At 30.9% G+C, this 22,186-nt stretch overlaps 2 protein-coding genes across 4 annotated transcripts in view; one reads left to right on the plus strand and one right to left on the minus strand.

Annotated features, from left to right (window-relative positions):
• Positions 1-2,496: 2,496 nt before the first annotated feature.
• On the minus strand, positions 2,497-7,991 carry LOC136984930 (dnaJ homolog subfamily C member 12-like). Of its 2 annotated transcripts, none has more exons than XM_067282071.1 (5): positions 7,236-7,788; positions 4,095-4,173; positions 3,862-4,001; positions 3,692-3,782; positions 2,497-3,051 (listed from the first exon to the last, which is right to left on the minus strand). In XM_067282071.1, the coding sequence occupies exons 1-5, from the start codon at positions 7,476-7,478 to the stop codon at positions 2,945-2,947; spliced, it is 660 nt and encodes a 219-aa protein (XP_067138172.1). In that variant the 5' UTR covers positions 7,479-7,788; the 3' UTR covers positions 2,497-2,944. The 2 variants fall into 2 exon arrangements, with proteins under 2 accessions (XP_067138172.1, XP_067138173.1); XM_067282072.1 differs by lacking the exon at positions 7,236-7,788 and adding an exon at positions 7,848-7,991 and having other exon boundaries at positions 2,498-3,051.
• Positions 7,992-8,132: 141 nt separating this feature from the next.
• Positions 8,133-22,186, plus strand: part of LOC136984950 (protein phosphatase Mn(2+)-dependent 1K-like) — a 36,102-nt gene continuing 22,048 nt past the window's right edge. Inside the window, exons 1-3 of one of the 2 annotated variants that reach the window (XM_067282097.1) lie at positions 8,133-8,162; positions 16,234-16,536; positions 20,327-20,529. In XM_067282097.1, the coding sequence (XP_067138198.1) occupies positions 16,250-16,536; positions 20,327-20,529 (490 nt within the window). In that variant the 5' untranslated portion in view covers positions 8,133-8,162; positions 16,234-16,249. The other variant, XM_067282098.1, reaches the window with a different exon arrangement.

Raw genomic sequence — 22,186 nt, forward strand, 5'->3', positions numbered from 1 at the left:
TAATCATTTTCTATGCAAAAATTTACAGAAATGCTTGATACTTGTTTTTGGTTTGACATAATTTAGATTAAATTTTTGTTTTCCTACATAAAGAATGCAATGCTGTAAAATATAACATAAACAAAACACTAAAAATCCAGCAAAAAGAAACAAAATTTAACAGGAAACTAACGTTTTTGACAGCTTTTAACAAATTGTCATCAAATTACAATCCTTCTAAAAAGGAACATAAAATGAACAATAAAATTGTAAAAACAAGGTGGCATTTGATTGGTTAGTGAAGCTAGCATGAAAATTGGTGTTAATTAGAAAAGTGATTTACCGGATTTCAAAAAAAAAAGCCCAGCATGCTTGCAAATGGATGTTGTTATCCTTGTAATTAATTGCCATGTCCTTCCTGCATGCTTTGTGTACTCCAGTTGATGCATGAAATTATCTTGTCAAGGTGCATTTGAACTTGACTGTCAATAACACAAGCTGCCAAAGTGTGTTACTGACCCTTTTTGATTGGTGTTAACCATTCTTTTAATTGACGGCTAAAGGAACAAGCTATAACCCACGTATATTTCAACCGTTGGCCTAATCTGTTGTCTGGTTAGGATTCAAATGAATATTCAACAAGCGTTCCATTATATGAATTTCCCGACAAAGACCAGAGTAGGTTGAAGACATTAGAAAAGTAATAATTTTGACAACTGCCGGAATAACTTTTGAGGTTAACAAGATTTTATTTGACTATTGTCCGACGGGAATGAAAAACCCCAGAAGTCGACATTTATCATCGGGATCCTTAGCATTTTGACCACAAAATTTTCTCAAGGTATCAAGATGAGAAGGTTCCAGTTTTCCCACCTAAATAGGAATATAGGAAGTTCTTGTTAATGTCTTTAGGATTATCATCACCAGGAAGATTATAAGATTTATGAGTATTCAAAATTAAATTTTGAAAAATATGCTTTGAGGAACATACTGTGATGTTACTGAGAGGTGTTTATGTGAAAACTAGTTTTCCCACCTGAAGAGGGGATGTTTTAATCTCAAAGTGCATAGTGAATAAAAATTTCTTTTAACTGAACTTTGTCTCTTGATTAAAACTTGGTTATGAGGCAAACTCAGGTTTACTGTTTGATAGTCTTAACTGGAACACCTGTAGATTTTTTGTATTTATATAAGATTGCCAGTGATTTAGTTTCTAAATTGTATGTAAATGTTTTAAATTTCTAAGAGCTTTGATTCTCTCTGATTTTTAAATATTTTTTATCACTTTGAACAGATATCTCTGTAATTTTATCATTTGTATCTTCTGCTGGGAGAAATTCTAAACTTGCTGATTTTATGACATTCTAAACTCAATAGAAATTTGAAGAAACAAACAGAATTAAAGATAATTTTATATTAGGAAGTAGAGCAGTGGTTCCCAACCTTTTCTAGGATGCGGAACACTTTTGTGAGCAATTTTCTTTAGCGGAACACTTACTTAAGTTAATATGAAATACATAAGCTTGTCATCAGTTATTTTATTAGAATTGAGCAGTTATAATTCAAAATCTCTACTCATATTATTAACGCCAATTCTAAGACAGAAAAAAATATACCTAAATAACTTTAATGGGAAACTTGTGCCTGATGTTTTTTACATATTTCATTCAGTTTTTATTATTGCCTTTATCTTATTCGAAACAGTAGTACACTCCATAAGTACGAGTCGTACATATATATTTAAGTTTATGAAAATTTTATGATTTTAATTTTTTGATATTCGGCGACTCGAATACGATTGTACACTTTCCGATTTGCGACTAAATCTGGGGAACACTTGGGAGATGCTTACAGAACACCAGTGTTCCGCAGAACACCGGTTGGGAACCACTGAAGTAGAGAAAGTTCAAGATATAATTGAAGCGGACATGAAGGAAAAGAAGTTGAGGACAGATATGATTGCGAATTGGATACAATGGAAAGAACTCATCAAATTCAACAGATCCCCATAAAATGGGACAAGTTGCAGAAGAGGACAACTCTACGTAAGTGTAACAAGGTTTATTGTATAGCAAATCTTTAGAAAAATGTTTTAATATAGAATATAACAAAAAAAAATGATTAATTTGCAAGCAACAAAAATATTCTTAATGCAATGTGATTGATAGTTTCTAGTAATAAAGTGTGATGTATGTATTATAACTCTGTATATTTCTATACTATTTTTCACTCTGGACTGAACATTTATTTTGTTCAGTAACATGCACTGTAAAACATACTGTACTATTTAACCAAATGTTAAGTATTATAAGCATTACAAATTTTATGCAAAGATTTTGTTTTAGAACTTTAACGTTAGATATTTAAATCTTAAACTTTGACTCAACATACTTTTGATGCAGTACATTTTATTTAAGAACAATATATATACATATATTTATAAGCATTTTATATAATTATTTTATAATCATTTTATATAATTTTATACAATTCTTGGCAATATTTGACATAGAAATGAACAAAATAAGCATAGCTATTAATGCTGAAAATAATAAATTACAATAGCAACAACAGGTTAAAAATTTTAATTTTGTATTAATTTATATAGGGTTTGTGCTTTCTAAAATTTCACACGTCGTTTCCGGTCCTGCCAGAGTATAATGAATCCATTTATGCTTTGATATAGATTTAAAATTTTTGTACCATATAATCGATATATAAATTGCGTTTTCAAAATTTTCTGCTCATGAATTTAGTTAAATATACAAAATATGTTTCAAATATTTATGTCGCGGATATGTATATAATTTTTTGCAATGTAACATTATTTTAATATTTACACGTAGATTTGGAGAGGGAATATGAGATTTTCACAACAAAATTTTAAATGCATTACTAAACATCCGACAGACAAAACTTGGATGGCTACATTGTGACCCTGTCGAAGTTCCGTGTTAGGACTCGTTCAGATCTGATAATTTCGAAACTTCTGCAAAACTTCATTTCCGGGTTCTCTTTCCCAGGTAATGTTTTCTGTCTGCAGTATTGAAAATGTAGATTTCTGCTGATCTGCTGTAAATAGAATTAATAATTCAGAGGACGAAAATTTTTTAATTACTCTATTCTTTAACAGTCGCATCGGTAACCAAGGATCGAGAGTTAAAGTTAAACCAATTATCATTTACTTTACTTTTAGTATGTGAATGCTTATTGGTTACCTTGTAATTCTCGATTCTTGGTTGTAAAAGATGTATTAAAATTATAGTATTAATGTTGACAGTATAAAAGAGATCATTGGCTAACTATACTTTGTCTTAAGTTTTGCTAATACCTTTATGAAAGCAGACATTACACAGCCTACAAAAACAAAAATTTATATAGTGAATTTATATTCGATCATGTATTTTTATAATTATTTACCTAAATATAGTGGTTTGTGTTATCGCACATTGATTTTAAATGAAAATAAGTTTAAATTAAATATATAGTAAATTACAACGGAGCATTGTTTATGCATTTTGTGAGGGAATAGACTAAAAAGATATGTTTTGATTTAAACTGATTATATACCACAAGATGACAGAACTAATAGTTTGTCATTAAAAAAAAAAAAACAGTATTTTAGCTTTTAATGAACATTTTAATTATAGATCATCCAGAATACTAGTTGAACATACAAAATTTTAACATTTTTAACATTAAAATTTCTTACCATAAGATTTTTTATCAGCTAATTTACTTTCAGAATCACATTTATGATCCAGCATCAAGTCTTTCTGTTTCTTGCAAGCCCAGTGCATTGACTATATTCAAAATAAGACGAAAAAAATAAACAATTATTTTATTTTATACACATACATTTATCTTTTAGATGAAACTTACACAATGGTTATCTTTACTCAAATTTCGCCATTGATCAAAAGGTATCGTCAGCCCACTTCTTCTCCACATGTCATATTGTTTCCTTGTCGTAGGCTCTGTTAAAATTTCTTTGGCTCGTTGCAATCTTTGAAATCTTTCGACTAACCAAAAATATATAATCATAAGATTATTTTAATGATAAAATAATATAAGAATAGTATTTTTGAATATGAATCTTAAAAGAAATTAATTACCTGAATTTGGATCATCTGGATTTTTATCTGGATGATAATCCAAAGCTTTTATTTTAAATTCAGAAATAATTTGTTCCTCCTTAACAATTAATTATTTGTATTTTAGTAAATTCAATATAGATTTTAAAATTCTCAAAAAACACATAATATAACAAATATAAAATTTGACTTTATTTTTTTTTAAAACTAAACTATCAATAGATATAATAAATTTTCAAAAAAGAATAAATTATTCTGAAAAAATATAGCGGAAATTCATATCGAGAACTTGGCTGTTGCGAGGGAAAGCTAAGAATTTTAATCTGGATTCACTTTTCATTCAACACATTTTGCTTGTAATTTATAACTTGTAATAACTATAAGTGTTTTCAGGAAATGTAGAAAAAATGGCCACTCAAAATGTTCAATCTGACGTGGACCAGAAGTGAAAGTGTGCACCAGAAAATTGGACAAGAGAAAGCATAATATCCATATTTAAGAAAAGTTACAGAAAAGAACGTAATAATTATAGAGGGATTACACTATGATGTCATTGTATTATATTCTTTAAAAGAATTTTTTAGACAAAAATTAGAAACTTAACAGAATAAATTTAAAGAAATGCACACAAGAAAGAATGATGATAAATTTCATTTTCCATTATAGAAGATTTGGAAACTCAGTGGAAATTTGGGAAATGACTTATTTATAGCAGCTGTTTTCGTAACATTACAAAAGACAAAGCATTAGAAAGTCTTGAAAATAATTAAAATGATAGAGAAATAGTAACATTATATAAGAAACATGTACAGAATATACAAAAAAAATAAAAAGAAAGTGTGAATATTCAGATTTGCTTTAATTTAGTGTCTTGTTTCTTCTTTCTCTATAGCAGGGCTTCTTAAACTTTTTTTTATTCACGACCCCATTTATGATTGTGATTTTTTTCGCCCCCCCAATATAAAGATATATAAATATTTTGCAATATACATATGAAATACAATGAAAATATACATATATATTGAAGATATATACAAATTTGCAAAAACAATAATGGTGTACTACCACAGTTCACTCTTGTGTTACAATGGAACAGAGACATCTGAATACACTGAAAAGCAACAACACTACACTAGTTCACACTACAATCAGTGTTGCTCAATCGTCTTGCTGCACCAGAAGTGACACAAAGTGCAACTCGTGAAATCTACGACACAAAGCATGCCATTTTCAAACCCTCACAAATTATTTTCACTATTTTGCATTAAAATCTCGTGACCCCAAGATTTCGCTAAGCGACCCCAAATGGGGTTGCAACCCAGTTTAAGAAGCCCTGCTCTATAGTATTTCAGTTTCAGTTTTTGATAAGTTTTTAGTAATTAACAATAGAGATATTCAGATTTCTTTGAGTTGAGGAATGGACTCATAAACTAGATATTGTCTCCATTACTGGTTATTACAATCATGAATTATATTTTAGAGTTGATTGGAGATGGAGAAAGAAATGCAGAATATTTTTCAGATGATGTAATAATTTGGGTATATTCTATGGAAAAAAAAACAACAAATGGGTGAGAGAAACATGGTGAAGTATGCAATAAAGATTAGTATGCAAGAGAGTGAGATGGTGTTTACAGCAGTGGCGTAGCATAGTGGGGGCGGCGGGAGCGGCAAAATTTCACAATAAATAATAATAATATGTAAATAAGGAGGCGGCGAAATTTTCCTCCGCCCCTTGTAGCTGATACCAACGCTACGCCACTGGTTTACAGATAGCAGAGTTTATCTTCAGAGTATGGGTGAAATGTTGAAGGAAGTTGAAAAATATCTGGGAAAAAGCTCATAGAGGATGGAATTCTAAACAGAAATTACCAAATCAATATCTTCAACTCAAGGTTTTTTTTTTATTAGACTATGCAATGTATTTATGACACATTCATTCTAATAATAACATAAGGAACAGAGATTTGGATTATTAACAAAAGGAGATGGGAAATAGAACACAAGTGAAAGGAATGAAAATGTTCAAAACAATGAAAGGAAAAATTAAAAAAACAAGATAAGAAAAAAAAGAGAAAAGAGAAAGAGCTCAAAAATGCACACAGTCTGATAGACAGAATGAGAAAGACGTTTGAAGTGGTTTGGAGATGTGAAACAGTTAAGATAGGAAAGACACTAAAAGCATTGTAAACAATAAAACAAAAGGGAGAGGAAGAGAAGGGATCATATAAAGAAGGATTTGAAAGAACAGAGAAAGATTAGATGGTATGTAAAAGAATGAGAGAGGAGAAAGATATTGTAGAGACAGGAAAGCAGTGGTGCACCCAGAGGAGTCCAACATTTCACCCATACTCTGAATATACACTCTGGCACCCTCCAAAGAAAAATGAAAGAAGTATTAAAAAAATTTTTCAAAAATCTTTTCCTAATTAATATTCCTTTTTTATGTTGTGTCTTCTATTTCTGTACTACTAATGAATTAGCAGTCACAAAGGTGGAAATTTTATTGAATTGACATAAAAAATATTTTAATCTGTTTAACTCGGTTCTCCCCAAGGTTAAATACCAAGTGCACCACTTCAAGAAAGAATGGAAGCATAGCAGTATACTATTCTGTTGTGTTCTTGGCAATAAAAAAAAAGGAAGGAATTACAATGACATTCAACAGGCGAGTGAAATTTATTTTACACAAGTCATATACATCATATATAGTTCCGTACAATTCCCAAAAACACGACCAACTATCGTACGACTCCATAACAGTACGATCAGTAACTAACCGAAGGGAAGAAAAACTTTCAACCCCGAACCAATTCTACTTTTAAATGTGGGCATATGTGCTCCTTGAATTTTTGCTTAATTTTTAAATTTTATTTACAGAATATCCCTACAAAAGGCTCTTATCAATCTGATCTAACAAAATGTTGGAATACAAGGAAATAAATATAATGATGACATTCTAACTCAATACTGTATATTATAAGATTAAGAAAAAATATTTTTAAGGACACCAATATAGCTTATATTTTCGAATTCTACTTGGATAATATAATATATATGTAATAGGCTTATAAAATTACGATGCACAAATTAAAAATAATAGCGATTTAAAACATATTTTTTTAAACTAGATATTGTATGTTTTAAGTACATTCATTCCACCATCATTTCGACGCCATATTTGGAAAGGAAGCACGCCTTCGCCACTATCTCCGCATGCGTCACATAACTGATAATCGCTGTAAAGAATGGAAACGCAATGACATCAATTATTTTACACGTGAAGTACAGTACATTCTCTTGGATCGGGCAAGCAGAAATAACGTCAGCGCACGTTGTAGTCGTGTTTGCCATTTCAAACATGGCGTCGAGGTGACGGTAGCACGTGTTTAAAACACACAGCATCGTATTTATTTGTAAAAATAAAATTTTAAATCGTAATTATTTTTAATCTAAACGTCGTAACCACATAAAATTATTATACACGTATCGGTACATATTATTTAAGTGGAATTCGTATATATTTTATCGGTCTTCCATATTGAAATACGTGAAAAATAATAATCGTCGTTAATAATCCATCTAAACAGGCCGAAACTACATAAATAATTTTTTGACGTAGAAAAGTACACGTGTTATCTATATCAAAACAAAATAATCAATTTAAAAAAAAAAAACAAACAATCTGTTCGTGAATTAATGACAACTTTTGATTTACAACAATAAAATAGCGTGTCGTGCAAACGCTTATATCAATTTAACAACTAAATTTACCGAGGAGTTTTCATCACATCCTAAAATACTATAATAATCGTCATTCGAGTCTTTCTTATACTTAAAAATCTCATCCATGATTGTTTACACCACACTAACACGTTTGATATACTTTCGCGGTAGATCTTACGATTTATAAAATAAAGATACTTCGAATTGTTATTATTATTATTATTATTTAAGTAAAATAATAATTAATAATTTGGTAATTTTTTAAATATAATTTATAATTTTAAAATTGTTTAACAATTTGAAATAATTTCATTAAAATTGAGTTGGCAACACTCAAACGAGTAGTTACAGCAGACTACCAAGGTTAGTAACTATCTTCGTCTTATTTTAAATTTTTTAAACGTATTTATAAATATTCGTAAATAATTAAACGATTTCTTATTTTTATTGATACTCTAGAATCTTTATTAAGAATTTTATTAAAATCCTTCGAAATTATGAATTAATGTGTTAAAATTTTATCGGGAATTTAGCGATCTTCTGTTTCTGACAGAAAAATTTCCCTAAATTTATAAATTTGAGATTCGTTTTCCCTGAAAATTGGCTTTTTTGGGGAGGTTTTTCGTGAAGTTAGCACAAAGTTCCCTCTTTCTAGATTTCGAAGTTCTGCAATTTTATCTCTGGGCAGATTAATTTTTGAGAGGTTTGAAGATTTTAAAATAATTGGATATTCCATGACACGACATTCAGTTGATTTGAAAGTCGATGCTCTTCCCGTTTGAATCGCATTGACTTTTAAATCGACCGAATGACGTGAAGTATCCGATTATCTCGAAGCCGATGTGAATCTTTGCCTCGACGAAGATAATCGGCGAACGGAGCCGAAAATGCATCTGCAACGACGAAGTGGACGAGGCCGACGATATAGTCTGACGTCTTACGAGAAGTGGATCTTCTCGTATGGAAAACATTATTAGATTTTAGATACAATTCTGCCTTCTCCAAGTGGTAAACCGAAAATATCGGTTGTGCTTTAGTGCAGCGTTTTCAATTGTAGGTTTGCTGTAAATTGTTGGGAGTAGAGATGGACCAAATACTGAATAATTATTCAGATGTTAGCCTTAGAATTAGGTGGAAGGCAGCATCTTCCATTCAATAATAAAGACGATAAGTTTTTAAAAATAAAAAATATGTAATTACGGAGTACCAACTAGGGTTTCTCATTTCCCGGTCTTTTGCTTCTCTTGGGATTTCGGGGGAAAAAGTGAACTGTTTCCCGGGATATAATTAATTATTTTAAAGATATAAAATAAATCTTAAAATCAAATGATATAATTATTTTTCATTTTTAAGTAACTTAATACGTCCTGCAACCTCCAAAATAATAATTATAATTATAAAAATTACTTTTTAAATTACGTAGAAATTTTCACAAATAGAAAAAATTTATTAAAGTTTGTTAGAAACTGCTTACAACAAAAATGCCTTTGAATTGAGTTGAAAATTTAAAGAAAAAATAAACTTAGATCAAACTTCTAAGTTAGAAGGTAATTTTCATTATTTAAATTCAAAAACACAATATTTTGTATTGTGTTTTTATTTAAAAACACAATACAATATATATTTTTATTAAGATTTTAAAAAGCAAGGCTGGTCAATACTCCAATCACTCAATTTGATTCTTAATTTGCTAAAGAAAAATCCTGCTACTGAGAATGCCCTTTCCGATTCAATTGATGTGGATGGAATCGTCTTTAATGCATTTAGGAGAAGATGGATATTATGTGTTTTTTCACATGTAACATGGAAGATTTCTAGTTCGTTTTCGAGATGCATTACAGTACTTCTTTTGTCCTCTAGTATTCTTGATTTGTCTATATCTGCTGCTTTAATAGTGGCATCATGCTTACAGCTCGATAATTTGGCAGTTCGTTTGGCTTTAATAATCGGGTTTATAAAGGAAAACTTCATACTTGCATACTACATACTCATTTGTATCCTTGCCCAATTTGCACAGTTTGGCATAATGCAGTTATTGAAGCTACTGGGCATGGTTAAAAATTAAGACAGCATAAGTGCAATTAATCCAGATATTACAGGTTCTGACAAAGAATTTTCAGAGTCCTGTCATAAATAGGCTACATATTGATTATTGACAATCTGTGACATGCCATAATAAGCAAAAATTTAAAAAAACTAACAAGCAAGCTTAAAATTAATAAATACAAATGTATTCTGACAGTTTATGAGTTAATTATACATTCTACTTGCAAAATTTCCTTAACCTTAACACAAAATCAGAGAAAAAGTGAATTTTTAAGAAATTTGCGGGATTTCCCGGAATGAGAAAAATTTTCCAGGTTAAAAAACAGCCGGAATCTCATTGGAGAAACCCTAGTACCAACCCTAGGAGAGGGCTATTGGTGGCACATGATTGTGAGATTCGCCCTAAAAATTTTAAGTAATAAATTAGTAATTTATACTCGAAAGTTTGTGTTTATTTTGAAGGAAGTTTCAAGCGGAAACATCCTGATAACAGAAGTACACAGAACTTTTGTTTCCCATTCTTTGAAGTCCAATCCTTTATTTTAAAGTAAAGAAAAGCAAAAATATGACATCTCTGTGTATTTAAATATTGCTTTTCTTAAATTTTGTACTAAATTAATTGCAAAAGAACCAAAAATTTTCCATTTTTCAGTTAAGAGAAAAGGAAGTTGTTTTGTCACACTTCCAATGCAAGGGAAGTTGAATTTCCTTTTTGCCAATCCCTAATCACCATCTTTATCATAAAACTTTAGCATCATCTAAAGATTCATCCCTTGTGATTACCCCCATACATCTCGTTGATGTATAGAAAATCCCTCACTTGGATCGGGGAGTTCTCCATTGATCCTCGAGAAGAGAAGATCCATTCCAAAACCGGAAGTCGTCACTCCAGTCCATCATTGAAGATATCTGCTGTTTCTCTAAAGACTCCGACTGAAATTCCATCATCCCAGATCCATAAGAACATACTTCATAATTATCAGATTTTGATGTGGTGGTATATAACTACAGGATTATTGTAAACTCTCTCTCTCTCCACAAGATAGGTTTTGAATAGATTATTTTGTAATTCATTCAATTTTTGTTTTAATTAAATTCTTGTTAATGTTTTTAATATGATCTCATTCTTGAACGATCTCAGCAAACAGCCTTTCCACTTACTTGCAATCCTCCCAATGGAAATTCCTCACGAACGAATATTAGCCTGCCTAACGCTATTTCCTGACACCAACCTATACTAGGCTGGTGTCAGGAAAAACAAACTTACAGGGGATCCTCGCAGAATCCTGTTTCTCATTAAAGTCTTAAGGAAGCCATCCTTCGACTCTGCAGGCTAGTTTTTTCAGCTGGATAGTCGATTAAATGGTATACAAGTATATTCCGACTCCATACTCCCGGCTAGCCCCTCACATGATTATACGTCATGATTGGAGAATGGCCCAATCTGCCCCTGCTTCCGATATAATGTTATTACTCCAGTTTTAAAATATAAACTATCTCAATATCAAATTCCTTAAAAATATTTTTGTTTCATTAAACTTTTTGCTGGAGTTTATTTCTAAGGTGTGAATTTATCATCTCAGTTTTATTCTAAAATAAATTCTGATGTTTTTCAAATTATTATATTACTAGGGAACTTTACCTCTGCTTGCTTTGCTCACTTCTTTAAAAGTTTTGTGACAATTTATTGATTTCCCATGTCACTATTTTTTATTTAATTTTTTTTTGTGATGGAAAAACATGTCATATAAACATGTCATGTCATGCTCCGTAGAAGATATTTCCATGACATGTTTTTCCATTTTATGCTAAGTATTTTATATACAAGGTGGTCCATTTTAATCATCAGTTTCATCATAGATGGCACTACAATTTATGAAAATGGATCAACATCATTTTCTTAAATGGGAGCCCCAATTATGTTTAAATAAAAGTTTGTTTGTTTTTGATGTATAAAGAATTTTTTTGAAAGATGCACTTATCAGAAATTATAAGTGTTTCAAGTTTTATGTGGCTGCCATTCCCTGTATATGTGAATCTGTGAATATCAGTGGAGTTCATTTAAAAAAAGGAAGAAAAATGCTAAAAAAATCATTAGGAAACCATTATTACTTGGTGGAATCATTCTTTTTTTCAAATAATGAACTGATACAAAACTAGTGTCACAGCATGTTAAAGACATGCTTGTGATAAAGACATTGATATTGATTCCTACAAATAATAATAGTTCCTAATAATTTTTTCCTTTTTTACAATTTTTGGTTTAATAGTTTTCCTGTGTATTCACCAATTGGCACAAATGTGCCACTCGGTCAATACACAGGAAAATCATTAAACCAAACTTTAGCCACTTATGAACTGGAAGCATTCACTGTCTGTACATTCCATATCGTTGGTATGAATGTGCTGATTTGTTTGAGATTTGACATACAGGCAATTCTCTGTAAAGTGTTAACACCTACACGTGTTGTTGCATTAGTATTCTTATTCAAAAATACAAAAGATTGTTCTGTAGTTTTTAACGGATTATTCATTAGTCCATAATTTATACATAACTTCCATAGAATCTATGAAAAATCAATAACAGTTGGCATTTCTTATTATGTAATGAAAAACTGAAAAAAATTAAATCTTGTCATTGAGGTCTGTTGTTTTTGGAAGCCTCACAATTTAGTGAACATACAGTAAGTACGTTCAATGACATCAGAAGTATTTGCTATGATGACCAACAAAATTGCTTACATCCTATAAATGAAGAAGCATTAATCCTTCTTCATTACAATTTATCAGTCTTGAACTATGATTATTAATAAATAATACTTGTTAAGATATTTTATTACAGTTATATTTCAGTTATTGTTTCGGGAAGAAAAAAATAACAATATTTTTTAATATCTGAGATTGTAAATGTTATTTTTATTCTGTTTTGTGTTTCATTTTTTTTCCTTTTCTCTTTCTCCCAAACTAAAATTACATTATTTAGTTGAATAGTCTAGTTTTGAGGAAGTATTTTATCTGAGTATCAAATGTGCGTTTAGTATTTGGCCAAATACATCCAAATACAGAATATTCAGCCTAACACTAATTTGGAATTTCATGGATTATCTTTATAATGTTTTTCATTTGTCATTATTATTACATTTGAATTAAAGTTTCAAGATGTGATAAGGATTGAATTTTATAATTCTTTATGATTTTGATTTTTATCTAGCCAAATTCATTTTCTATTTATGGGAAAATATTATTATGATTGGAATATCAAAATTAATTTTATTTCGGAAGAAAGCTCCATGTAATATTTGTTTTTCCGTAAAATGCCAAATATTTTATACAGCAGTTTGGCTTTACAGGACGAGTATTTACAAAACTTATAATTTTATTCTGTAAATATTTGTTTATATATTTTCCATATTAAAAATCAGTTTTGACAAATTCTGCAAGGTTTCACATACTGTACTATAGATCCAATAAATAGCATTAATATTTATATGGGTCTATAAATGCTATAGATGTTAATAATATGTTAAATGCTTAAGCAGTATCAATGTAATTTTATTTATAAGAGAAAAACAATGACTATCTTTTATCCAGTAGTAAAAATTTACAGTGAACAAATATTTTTGAGTCACTTAATAACTCATCAAAATCAAATGTATTGTGGAATAAATTTTGTTATTCATGTAAGATTTAATCCATAATTCATTTGAACCATAAGATGAGTTACTAAGTGACTTAAAAACATTTGTTCACTTTAAATTTATATATATAGTATATATTAGTTATAGAAGAAACTATGAAATTACTTAATCACTCCAAAAAAGTTTTGAAGGTTCAGATTTATCATGTTGAATTAATATATGTGTGCACTAGAAATTTGTAGTTCAATAAAATCCAATTTTTAATACAGTGGGATATGCTAGAATGAATGTAATTGTTTCTAGAATCTTGTTTATTCTAGCAAACATATATTTCAATGTATTTAGGAATAATCCATTCCAAGTCCACAGCCTAGAGAAAAGCTGCTGTTTAACATAACCATTTAAACAGGAAAGATATAATACAAAATCAAAAATACAAGTGTAAAAATAATATAAAATTAATTAATATAATTTTTATACACTATACAGAAATTTCCATCTGTTTTGTGGTATTACAATGTGAACTGCTTAATATGGAGATTCCCTTCACAACCTGTAAATTTTTTATTTCTTCCTTATTTTTAAAATCATTTTGATTGTTGATTTAGCCATATCATATTCAGCAGTCAGATCTCCTATACTTTTTCCACTTTCTTGCTTGAAAATTATTTCTTTCTTCATGTCTAAGTTAACTAGCTTTCTCACTATTTTGCTGGCTCATGACTAAAATTATACAGCAGAATAATTTTTAAAAATATATTTTTATTAATCAAAAACAAACCTGTTACAGGTGTATATCTTGCGAAAAAATCGTTTCACAAATGTTTTCAAACTCTGTGCAGTTCTTCTTCAGGTGGAAATGGAATACTTGAAAAATAGAATAGGAGATTTCAAACCATAAAATTTGCCGAATTCTGTTGCGACAGGCATGTGCTGTCATGGGTGTTAGTTACTAGCAGTACTTGTCCAAAAGGAGTTGCCAGGCAGGTGAAAGGTTGATGCATTTACTTGTATGGCTCATTTTATATATAGCCATTGCTTCTAACCATTTTATGTAGTCTGAGTGGGGCTTGGTTGCAATGATTTTAGCTTTGTCGAACTCTGCCTCTATGTCTTGGTTCGATGCATATATACTTAGGGCCGTGGTGAGCCTTCCATGTTGTAGGTCTGCTTGATGTTCCTTTAACCTGGTCGTTAATGAGCACTTAGTGGAACCAACGTAGATGAGTTCTTTTTGCCATCTGTATCCATTAGAGGGATAGAGTATACGTTGACCAACCAACTGTGATGCCAATATACATATCTATGGGATCCTGTGACCCTTTCTCATATAAAGCAGCTGCATTCAAAACCCTGGTAAGAAGAGCAATTTCCCACTTCTCCACAATGCAAGCTCTGGACACTGAATTGAATTATCTTAAAAAAGTTTCAACGGAACATGGGTACCCTTTCTTAATACACCATATTATCAGACAACTTTGTCATAGGAGTACTCCTGCAGTACAGGCAATGGCCAGTGGCAACCAAAATGAACAAACAAGGCTCCCTGTCACCTTCAACCCTTATATTAAAGATGTGTATAGAGAAATAGCCAAGAAACAACAGGTGCAAATAATATATAGAAGAGGTCCTATGATAGCTGACATTCTAAAAAGTGGGAAAGATCCCCCAGACCTCAACAGAATGTATGGCATATACTCTATCCCTCTAATGGATAACAGATGGCAAAAAGAACTCATCTATGTTGGTTCCACTAAGCGCTCATTAACGACCAGGTTAAAGGAACATCAAGCAGACCTACAACATGGAAGGCTCACCACGGCCCTAAGTATATATGCATCGAACCAAGACATAGAGGCAGAGTTCGACAAAGCTAAAATCATTGCAACCAAGCCCCACTCAGACTACATAAAATGGTTAGAAGCAATGGCTATATATAAAATGAGCCATACAAGTAAATGCATCAACCAAAAAGAAGAGCTCAATCTTTCACCTGCCTGGCAACTCCTTTTGGGCAAGTACTGCTAGTAACTAACACCCATGACAGCACATGTCCGTCGCAGCGGAATTTGGCAAATTTTATGGTTTGAAATCTCCTATTCTATTTTTCAAATATTCCATTTCCACCTGAAGAAGAACTGCATAGAGTTCGAAAATGTTTGTGAAACGATTTTTTCACAAGATACACACCGGTAACAGGTTCGTTTTTGATTAATATATTCCTGGTGTTGGTAAAGAGTTGAATAGTATTATATTTTTATTGATAAAGATGCAAATAAATAGATATTTGAACTTTACAAACTATAATAAAGACAATGACTAATGCTCTAATCGAAGCATTTTCCTACTTTGATTAAAACATTAGTCACTGTCAGCAGCGCCGCTAGCTGTTTGAGCGCCTGTGTGCAATACCGATTATGCCGCCCCTGTTTAACTACAACTACCTATGCTGAGCTTGCCAGCAATACCAATTTGCCTCCCCCTGGACATGCCACCCGTGTGCGGTGCACACCTTGCACGCCCGCTTACGGCGGACCTGGTCACTGTCAACATGTCATGTACATGCATGTGCCATGTCAGTCGTGTTCATTGCAACATTTAGATTTTATAGATAAAAATTGTTTAGTGTAACATCGTTCATTCTAGCACATTCCACTGTCATAATTATTGTGCAGAATTGATTACTATGAAACAAATGAATTTTAAAAATGTAATAAATTCTAATGATATTTTTTTCTTATATATCCTAGGATAAAAGTTAATGTCATGCTTAAATTGTATCGACATATTTACAATAGCTGTTTGAAACATCATTCCTTGTTGAAAAATTACATAAAAACTTTTGCGACTGTGTTGAATGATTCAGAAAATAAAGATGAAAGTCCAGATCCCATAAATTTTGACACTTTTGGAACTTGGGATAACAGAATAGATTTGCCACTTTTGCTACCTGAAAGTATTAAACATGGAAAGCCTATACCTCAGATTTCTGTAGAGAATGCAGGATGTGCAAGCATCATTGGACGCCGTACTACAAATGAAGATCGATTTAGGTATTTTTTTTTATTTAATTTTTATTTGGATGCATTTATTAAACATAGACTTTATGAATTAAAAACAAATTGAAAATTATTTAAAGAATTGTAGTAAAAAAGTAGAAATAACAATGCTATTTGCTTTTATATTTGCATTATTTTTGTATAAGAATTATTGGTTAATGTTACCTTAGGATCCAAGATGGCGGCCAGGGAAATTTTTTCCCTACGTTGGAGACTGCGACGGGGAAAAATTTTTTCCCTAGAGTCGAGAAGTCGACGACGTGGGGATTTTTTTTCCTTTGGTTTCGACTTTGCGTTCGAGGCGGCCGAGTTTCGTGAAACCTTGAAACGGAGACGGTAGTGTGTATTTGCGACGGTAGAGGAAGCTTTTTCGTAATGTCGTGCGAGAGTAAAATCGGCGGGAAATACGAAGCGGTGTTACGAACGAATATGCAAATGCGTGATCTATGACGTGTTTTCTATTCCTTTCTGGGCAATTTTATGCAAATTGGCTAGTTTCCAGTTGGAATCGTTAACTGCAGTGTTGCGACAAATTGCGTATTGGAATAATTGCTGTTTTTTTTTTTTTTTTTTTTTTTTTGTTACGATATTTCATTTTCGCACAATTTACTATCGGTAAATTTATATTGTTATTTTCTCTATTATTAGTAATTATTGTTATTTCTTTTTTTACAATTTAATCCTAAAAGTTAGAGAAAATAGAAATAAGAAAGTAAGAAAACACTGTTTTTTTTTCTCCTCACCTACCTTCGTTTAGTTCATTGCCAATTGTTCGATAATGAGTAGTTTTGCCGATTTGAGTTGTAACGACGAATTTTGGTCAAGATGCACCACCCGTGATTTCTACAAGTTAATGAAAGACGACTTTTTGGAGCTAGAGTTGCCTCCCCATATCGATAATGCATTGAAATTTGCTGCAAAATTAGGCATACAGCCGACTGAGTCCATTTGCATTTATTGCGATTCTATATGCAAATTATACTATCGGAGTAATAGAGAAAGCTGTTTCTTCCGATGTAGTAAGTGCGGAACGAAGACTTCTGCTTTTGAAGGAACATTCAAAAGTAAATTTGGCCACATTTCTTGGGGTTGCATTCTCTCGTTTATATGGCACTATCTATGTCTGGAATGTACAGCAACGACCTCGGCAATTGCGGCGGGCATATCCAGAAAAACGGGAGTTGATTGGTCCAATCACATACGGTTGGTAATGCTTATTGCTTTGAGTAATTTGACATCGTTTAAAATAGGAGGGCCTAATAAAACGGTTGAAATCGACGAGACCGTAATATGTAAAAGAAAGTACGAGAAAGGGCGTATATTAAAAAGTACAAAATGGGTGGTCAGCGGAATCTGCCGGGAAGATAAGAATTGCTTTATATGTCAGGTGAATGACAGATCAGAAATCACATTGAATTGGATCATTTATAAATACGTGAATTCCGGCAGTACGATAATAACGGACGAATGGAAAGGATATATGCATATTGACGACGTAGAAGGAGTCGTGGTCGAACACAGAACAGTTAACCATTCGAAAAATTTCGTCGACCCCAAAACAGGAGATCACACTCAGAACATCAAACGCCTATGGGGCTATTTAAAGAATAAGAAACACCTGCCGAAACACTACTTGAGCGATCTTTCCGACTCGTACATGTACTTGTTTATGTACAAAAAATTCATGAATTGGCCCAGCAAAAAACCAGGCGAGAGATTCCAAATTTTTGCGCAACATTTACGTAACATATATCCAGGCAGTGGAAAAGTAGCTACGTGGCTCGAACCAGAAACCGTTCCTTCAGCGCCAGAGGCGAATACAAAAAAGAAGGGAAACAAGAAACAAGAAGAAGGGAAAGAAAGCAAAAAACAGCCAAGTAGTAATAAATCGAAAGGAGGGAACTGCCAATCGACCAACACAAGAGCAGCCGAATTGAAAAGAACAGGGAAGAAAAGAGGTGCACCGAGTGAAAAGGAAGTATTCGAGGCATGCAAAATCGAAGAAAGAATGGATCGGAAGGGAAAAAAACAAAGGAAGAAGTAGGAAAACCCCGTCGAAAAGTGAGTAAAAATCTCTCTCTTTTTTTTTTTTATTTCATTTTTTATTTCGGTTAAATTCTGCGGAGTCTGCATAGAAATTCAAGATGGCGGCCGAAAACGCGGCCATCTTGAATCGAGGGAAAAAATTTTTCCCCGTCGCAGTCTCCAACGTAGGGAAAAATTTCCCCCGCCGCCATCTTGGATCCTAGGGTAACATTAACCAAATTATTTATAAGAAAAAGTATTGAATAATAAGAAAGTGTTAGAATTTTCAATGATCATTATACACTGGACATGCACGTATCTTGAGCAACTCCAAAGAAAAACAAGAACAACACTTACTAAACATAAACAATATCATCCAAAATCATCTATAGAAAGACTAACTCTTACTTGTAAAGAAGGTTGCCATAGCCTGACTAATATAGTTAACCTGTACTACAAACAAATTCTGACACTGCAGGAGTTTTTCCACAGAAAACAAGAAACATCAAGATTATATAAAGCTACAACTGGCAGACAGTAACCACACACTTTTAAACTTACATTCTGAGCACCTGAACATGGCAGTCTGAGGAGACTGAGGAGTTTATGGTTGCCATTCAAGATCAGATCATAAACATTAAAAACTACATAAAATACATCTTGAAGGATACATTACTCATAAATGACTTTTGCAGAAAATGACACATTCTGCTGGAAACAATACAACATATAATCTCTGATTGCAAGCTCGTAGCACAAACAGACTATTTACATAAGCATAATGAAATAGCAAATATAATACACCAAGAGCTTGCACACAAACACAGATTATTAAACATTCAGGCACCATACTACAAATATACTCCACAGGCAGTATTAGAAAATGCATACAAAATGTACTATGACAGAGCCATAATCACAGATGAAACAATTCATCACAATAGACGTGACATCACTCTCATTGACAAATACTTATATAATAAACATCTCCATTCTAAACACTCATATAACATGAGTGTTTAGAATGGAATTTTATCAGTGTGAGCATTTGCTCACACTGATAAAATCAACAAGTACACTCCACTCGCCCAATAAATAAGACAGTTGTGAAGGATGGATAAGGTGTTGTTCTCTCTTCTACTGGTGTTATACCACATGCACTACACAAAAGCCTAGAAACATTAAACCTTAATAAAAACATATACATGGCAGTACAGAAAGCTGTGATATTGAACACGTCATATTGTCAGGAAGTTTCTAGATGTTGAAACAAATATCAATAACAGCTTAAAGTTACACTTGTTTAGATAATTTTGGACAACTATGCCTTGACTTTAGTCCAGCATAGCACTTGGAACCAGTATAGGCTGAACATGTTTTATTCAAAAAAAAGTAATAAAATAAAATTATAAAAAGTAAATAACAAACTCAAATACATATAAATATTTAAATCTCACATTCTAATTTTTTCTGCATTCAAATTATCAGTTCCATTTAATGTTTTAGAAGTTCATAAGGATTTTTTGGTTGATGTTGACTTAAAGGAGTTGAAAACATTTCCATTTATAGTGTTCAATTAAGTTTGCTTCTTTAATATGCAAAATAAAAAAGAAAAGGTATTTAACATGGTGTCAAGTTAATACTATACATTCTAATTTATATTAAAAAAATTTATTAATTTTGCTTTTCAATCATATTATTATTATATTTAATCATATTTAATATTAAACTTTTTATATATTATTTATATATATTTTAGGGCTAAAGAATTACTTCCTGACTTGTTATATTTTGCTGTTTTTGATGGGCACGGTGGAGCAGAATGTGCTGATTTTTGCAGTAAATACATGGAACAGCATATTTTGAATGTAATAAAACGTGGAGAACAGAACCTAGAAGTTGTTTTACAAACAGCATTTTTTGATGTAAATAATTCTTTTACCAATTATTTTAAATGTTCAGGTATGTAAGAATTCAATTAATAATATATAATAATATATCTATCAATAATTACTGCAACATTTGAGAAAAATCAGAAAATGATTTATTAAATTATTAAGTGTTTATTTTTATATGCCTTCTCATATGTCATTGGAAAGAAGTATTATTTGGAATTTAAAACTAGACAATTTTTTGAAATATATTGAATAAAATGATTGTCAGTAAATATACAGTTATAATAAAACTATGTAAATATTTTTCAGAACCAGTTATATTAGTTATGTACAATTAACATTAAATTTCCTAATTTTTTAGTGATTAATGATTTATTCCTATCTGAGGTGAAATTTTTTTATCTACAATGTAATGATTCAGTACTGAATAAAGATATAAAATTGTTTTCTTTCTTAAGAAACATCAAATATAATAAGGAAAGTGACTAGAAAAGTATATTATATACTGATTTCTGGGATATATCTCATAAGAGTATCAAAGATATGACATCCAACAAAGGTTACATATACAGATATTTTGTGATTTTTTATAAAACATAGACTTAAATTGTAATCCAACTGCACAGAAATTCACAAAAGAAAATACATTTAATTCAAAACAGTTTTTAGTTAATTGAATTGTAATTATTAATCTTTCCTCAACAGATGCTTGTAAGAAAGTTACACAGATTTTTCAGCCTTAAAACAATTGGAAAAAACAAAGTATAATAAATCCAGTTTATGCAAAAATGTTGCTATATGAATATTTTGTAGATCATGAGGTTCCCTACTAAATATATTTTATAAGTATTGAAGTATCCTATTAAAAGTTAAATTTGCAGCCTGTTTTATGTTGTAGTTATCTAAAAATTGTTGAAGGAATACTGAATACAATAAAATACTCAAGATAATTATTTATTATTAAGATACAAACTTTATTGATTAAAATTTTTTCAAGACAATAATGCTTTTATTATGTCCAAATTCTGATGCACTATAACATCCAGTATAAGAGTAAGCAATAAAATTACTAGATTTTAACTGTATGGAAAATTTATAAAATAAAGTGTATAATTATTAGTTTGAGTCATTCTAAAAACTAGAGAAGTAATCATTTCTATATGATTGATGTTATTAATCTAAAATGTTTCATATGCCACATCTGCACTACACCAGAAAATATATGAAGAAAAGAAAAAGAAGATATATTTACATAATAATAATAATAATAATTTATAAAATACTGAGAAAAAATATAATTTAAAGAATTTCTTTCTTTTGTTCTATATTTTATTCCCTGATCATATTTTATTTGATTTATTTAAATGAGTTATCCAATGTTAAGTCAGTTTGTAATTTTAGATTACAGATCATATTTTCTGGCAAAATAATAAAGGTTGTCCTTCAAATCAGATTCTTATATTCTTACAAGAGGCATGATAAGATTATAAGGATCCAATTTTCAGGATCTTTACCATTTTTCCAATTTTCCAAGAAATTTTTCCATCAATTTTGACAATAAAAAGATTATAAAATAGAATTTTATTTTATTATTATGTTATTAAAACACTTTATATAACTTTGAACAAACACTAAGTTATTGCTTTCTCAATTATTGCACTAATGATGATATTTCAACATTTTTGAATAAAAGTAGTCAAATTTTCGTTAATAAGTAAATATGA

This window comes from Centruroides vittatus, unplaced genomic scaffold (genome assembly GCF_030686945.1).
Source record: "Centruroides vittatus isolate TY-2023 unplaced genomic scaffold, ASM3068694v2 contig_941, whole genome shotgun sequence".
NCBI classification, from domain to species: domain Eukaryota; kingdom Metazoa; phylum Arthropoda; class Arachnida; order Scorpiones; family Buthidae; genus Centruroides; species Centruroides vittatus.

Excerpts from the sequence above, each read along its gene's own strand:
- LOC136984930 (XM_067282071.1), bottom strand. The coding sequence starts at position 7,478 with ATGCTGTGTGTTTTAAACACGTGCTACCGTCACCTCGACGCCATGTTT. Across the intron at positions 3,783-3,861 it reads TGAGTAAAGATAACCATTGT|TCAATGCACTGGGCTTGCAA; the intron begins GTAAGTTTCATC and ends TTTTGAATATAG. Across the intron at positions 3,052-3,691 it reads AGCTGATAAAAAATCTTATG|CAGATCAGCAGAAATCTACA; the intron begins GTAAGAAATTTT and ends TTCTATTTACAG.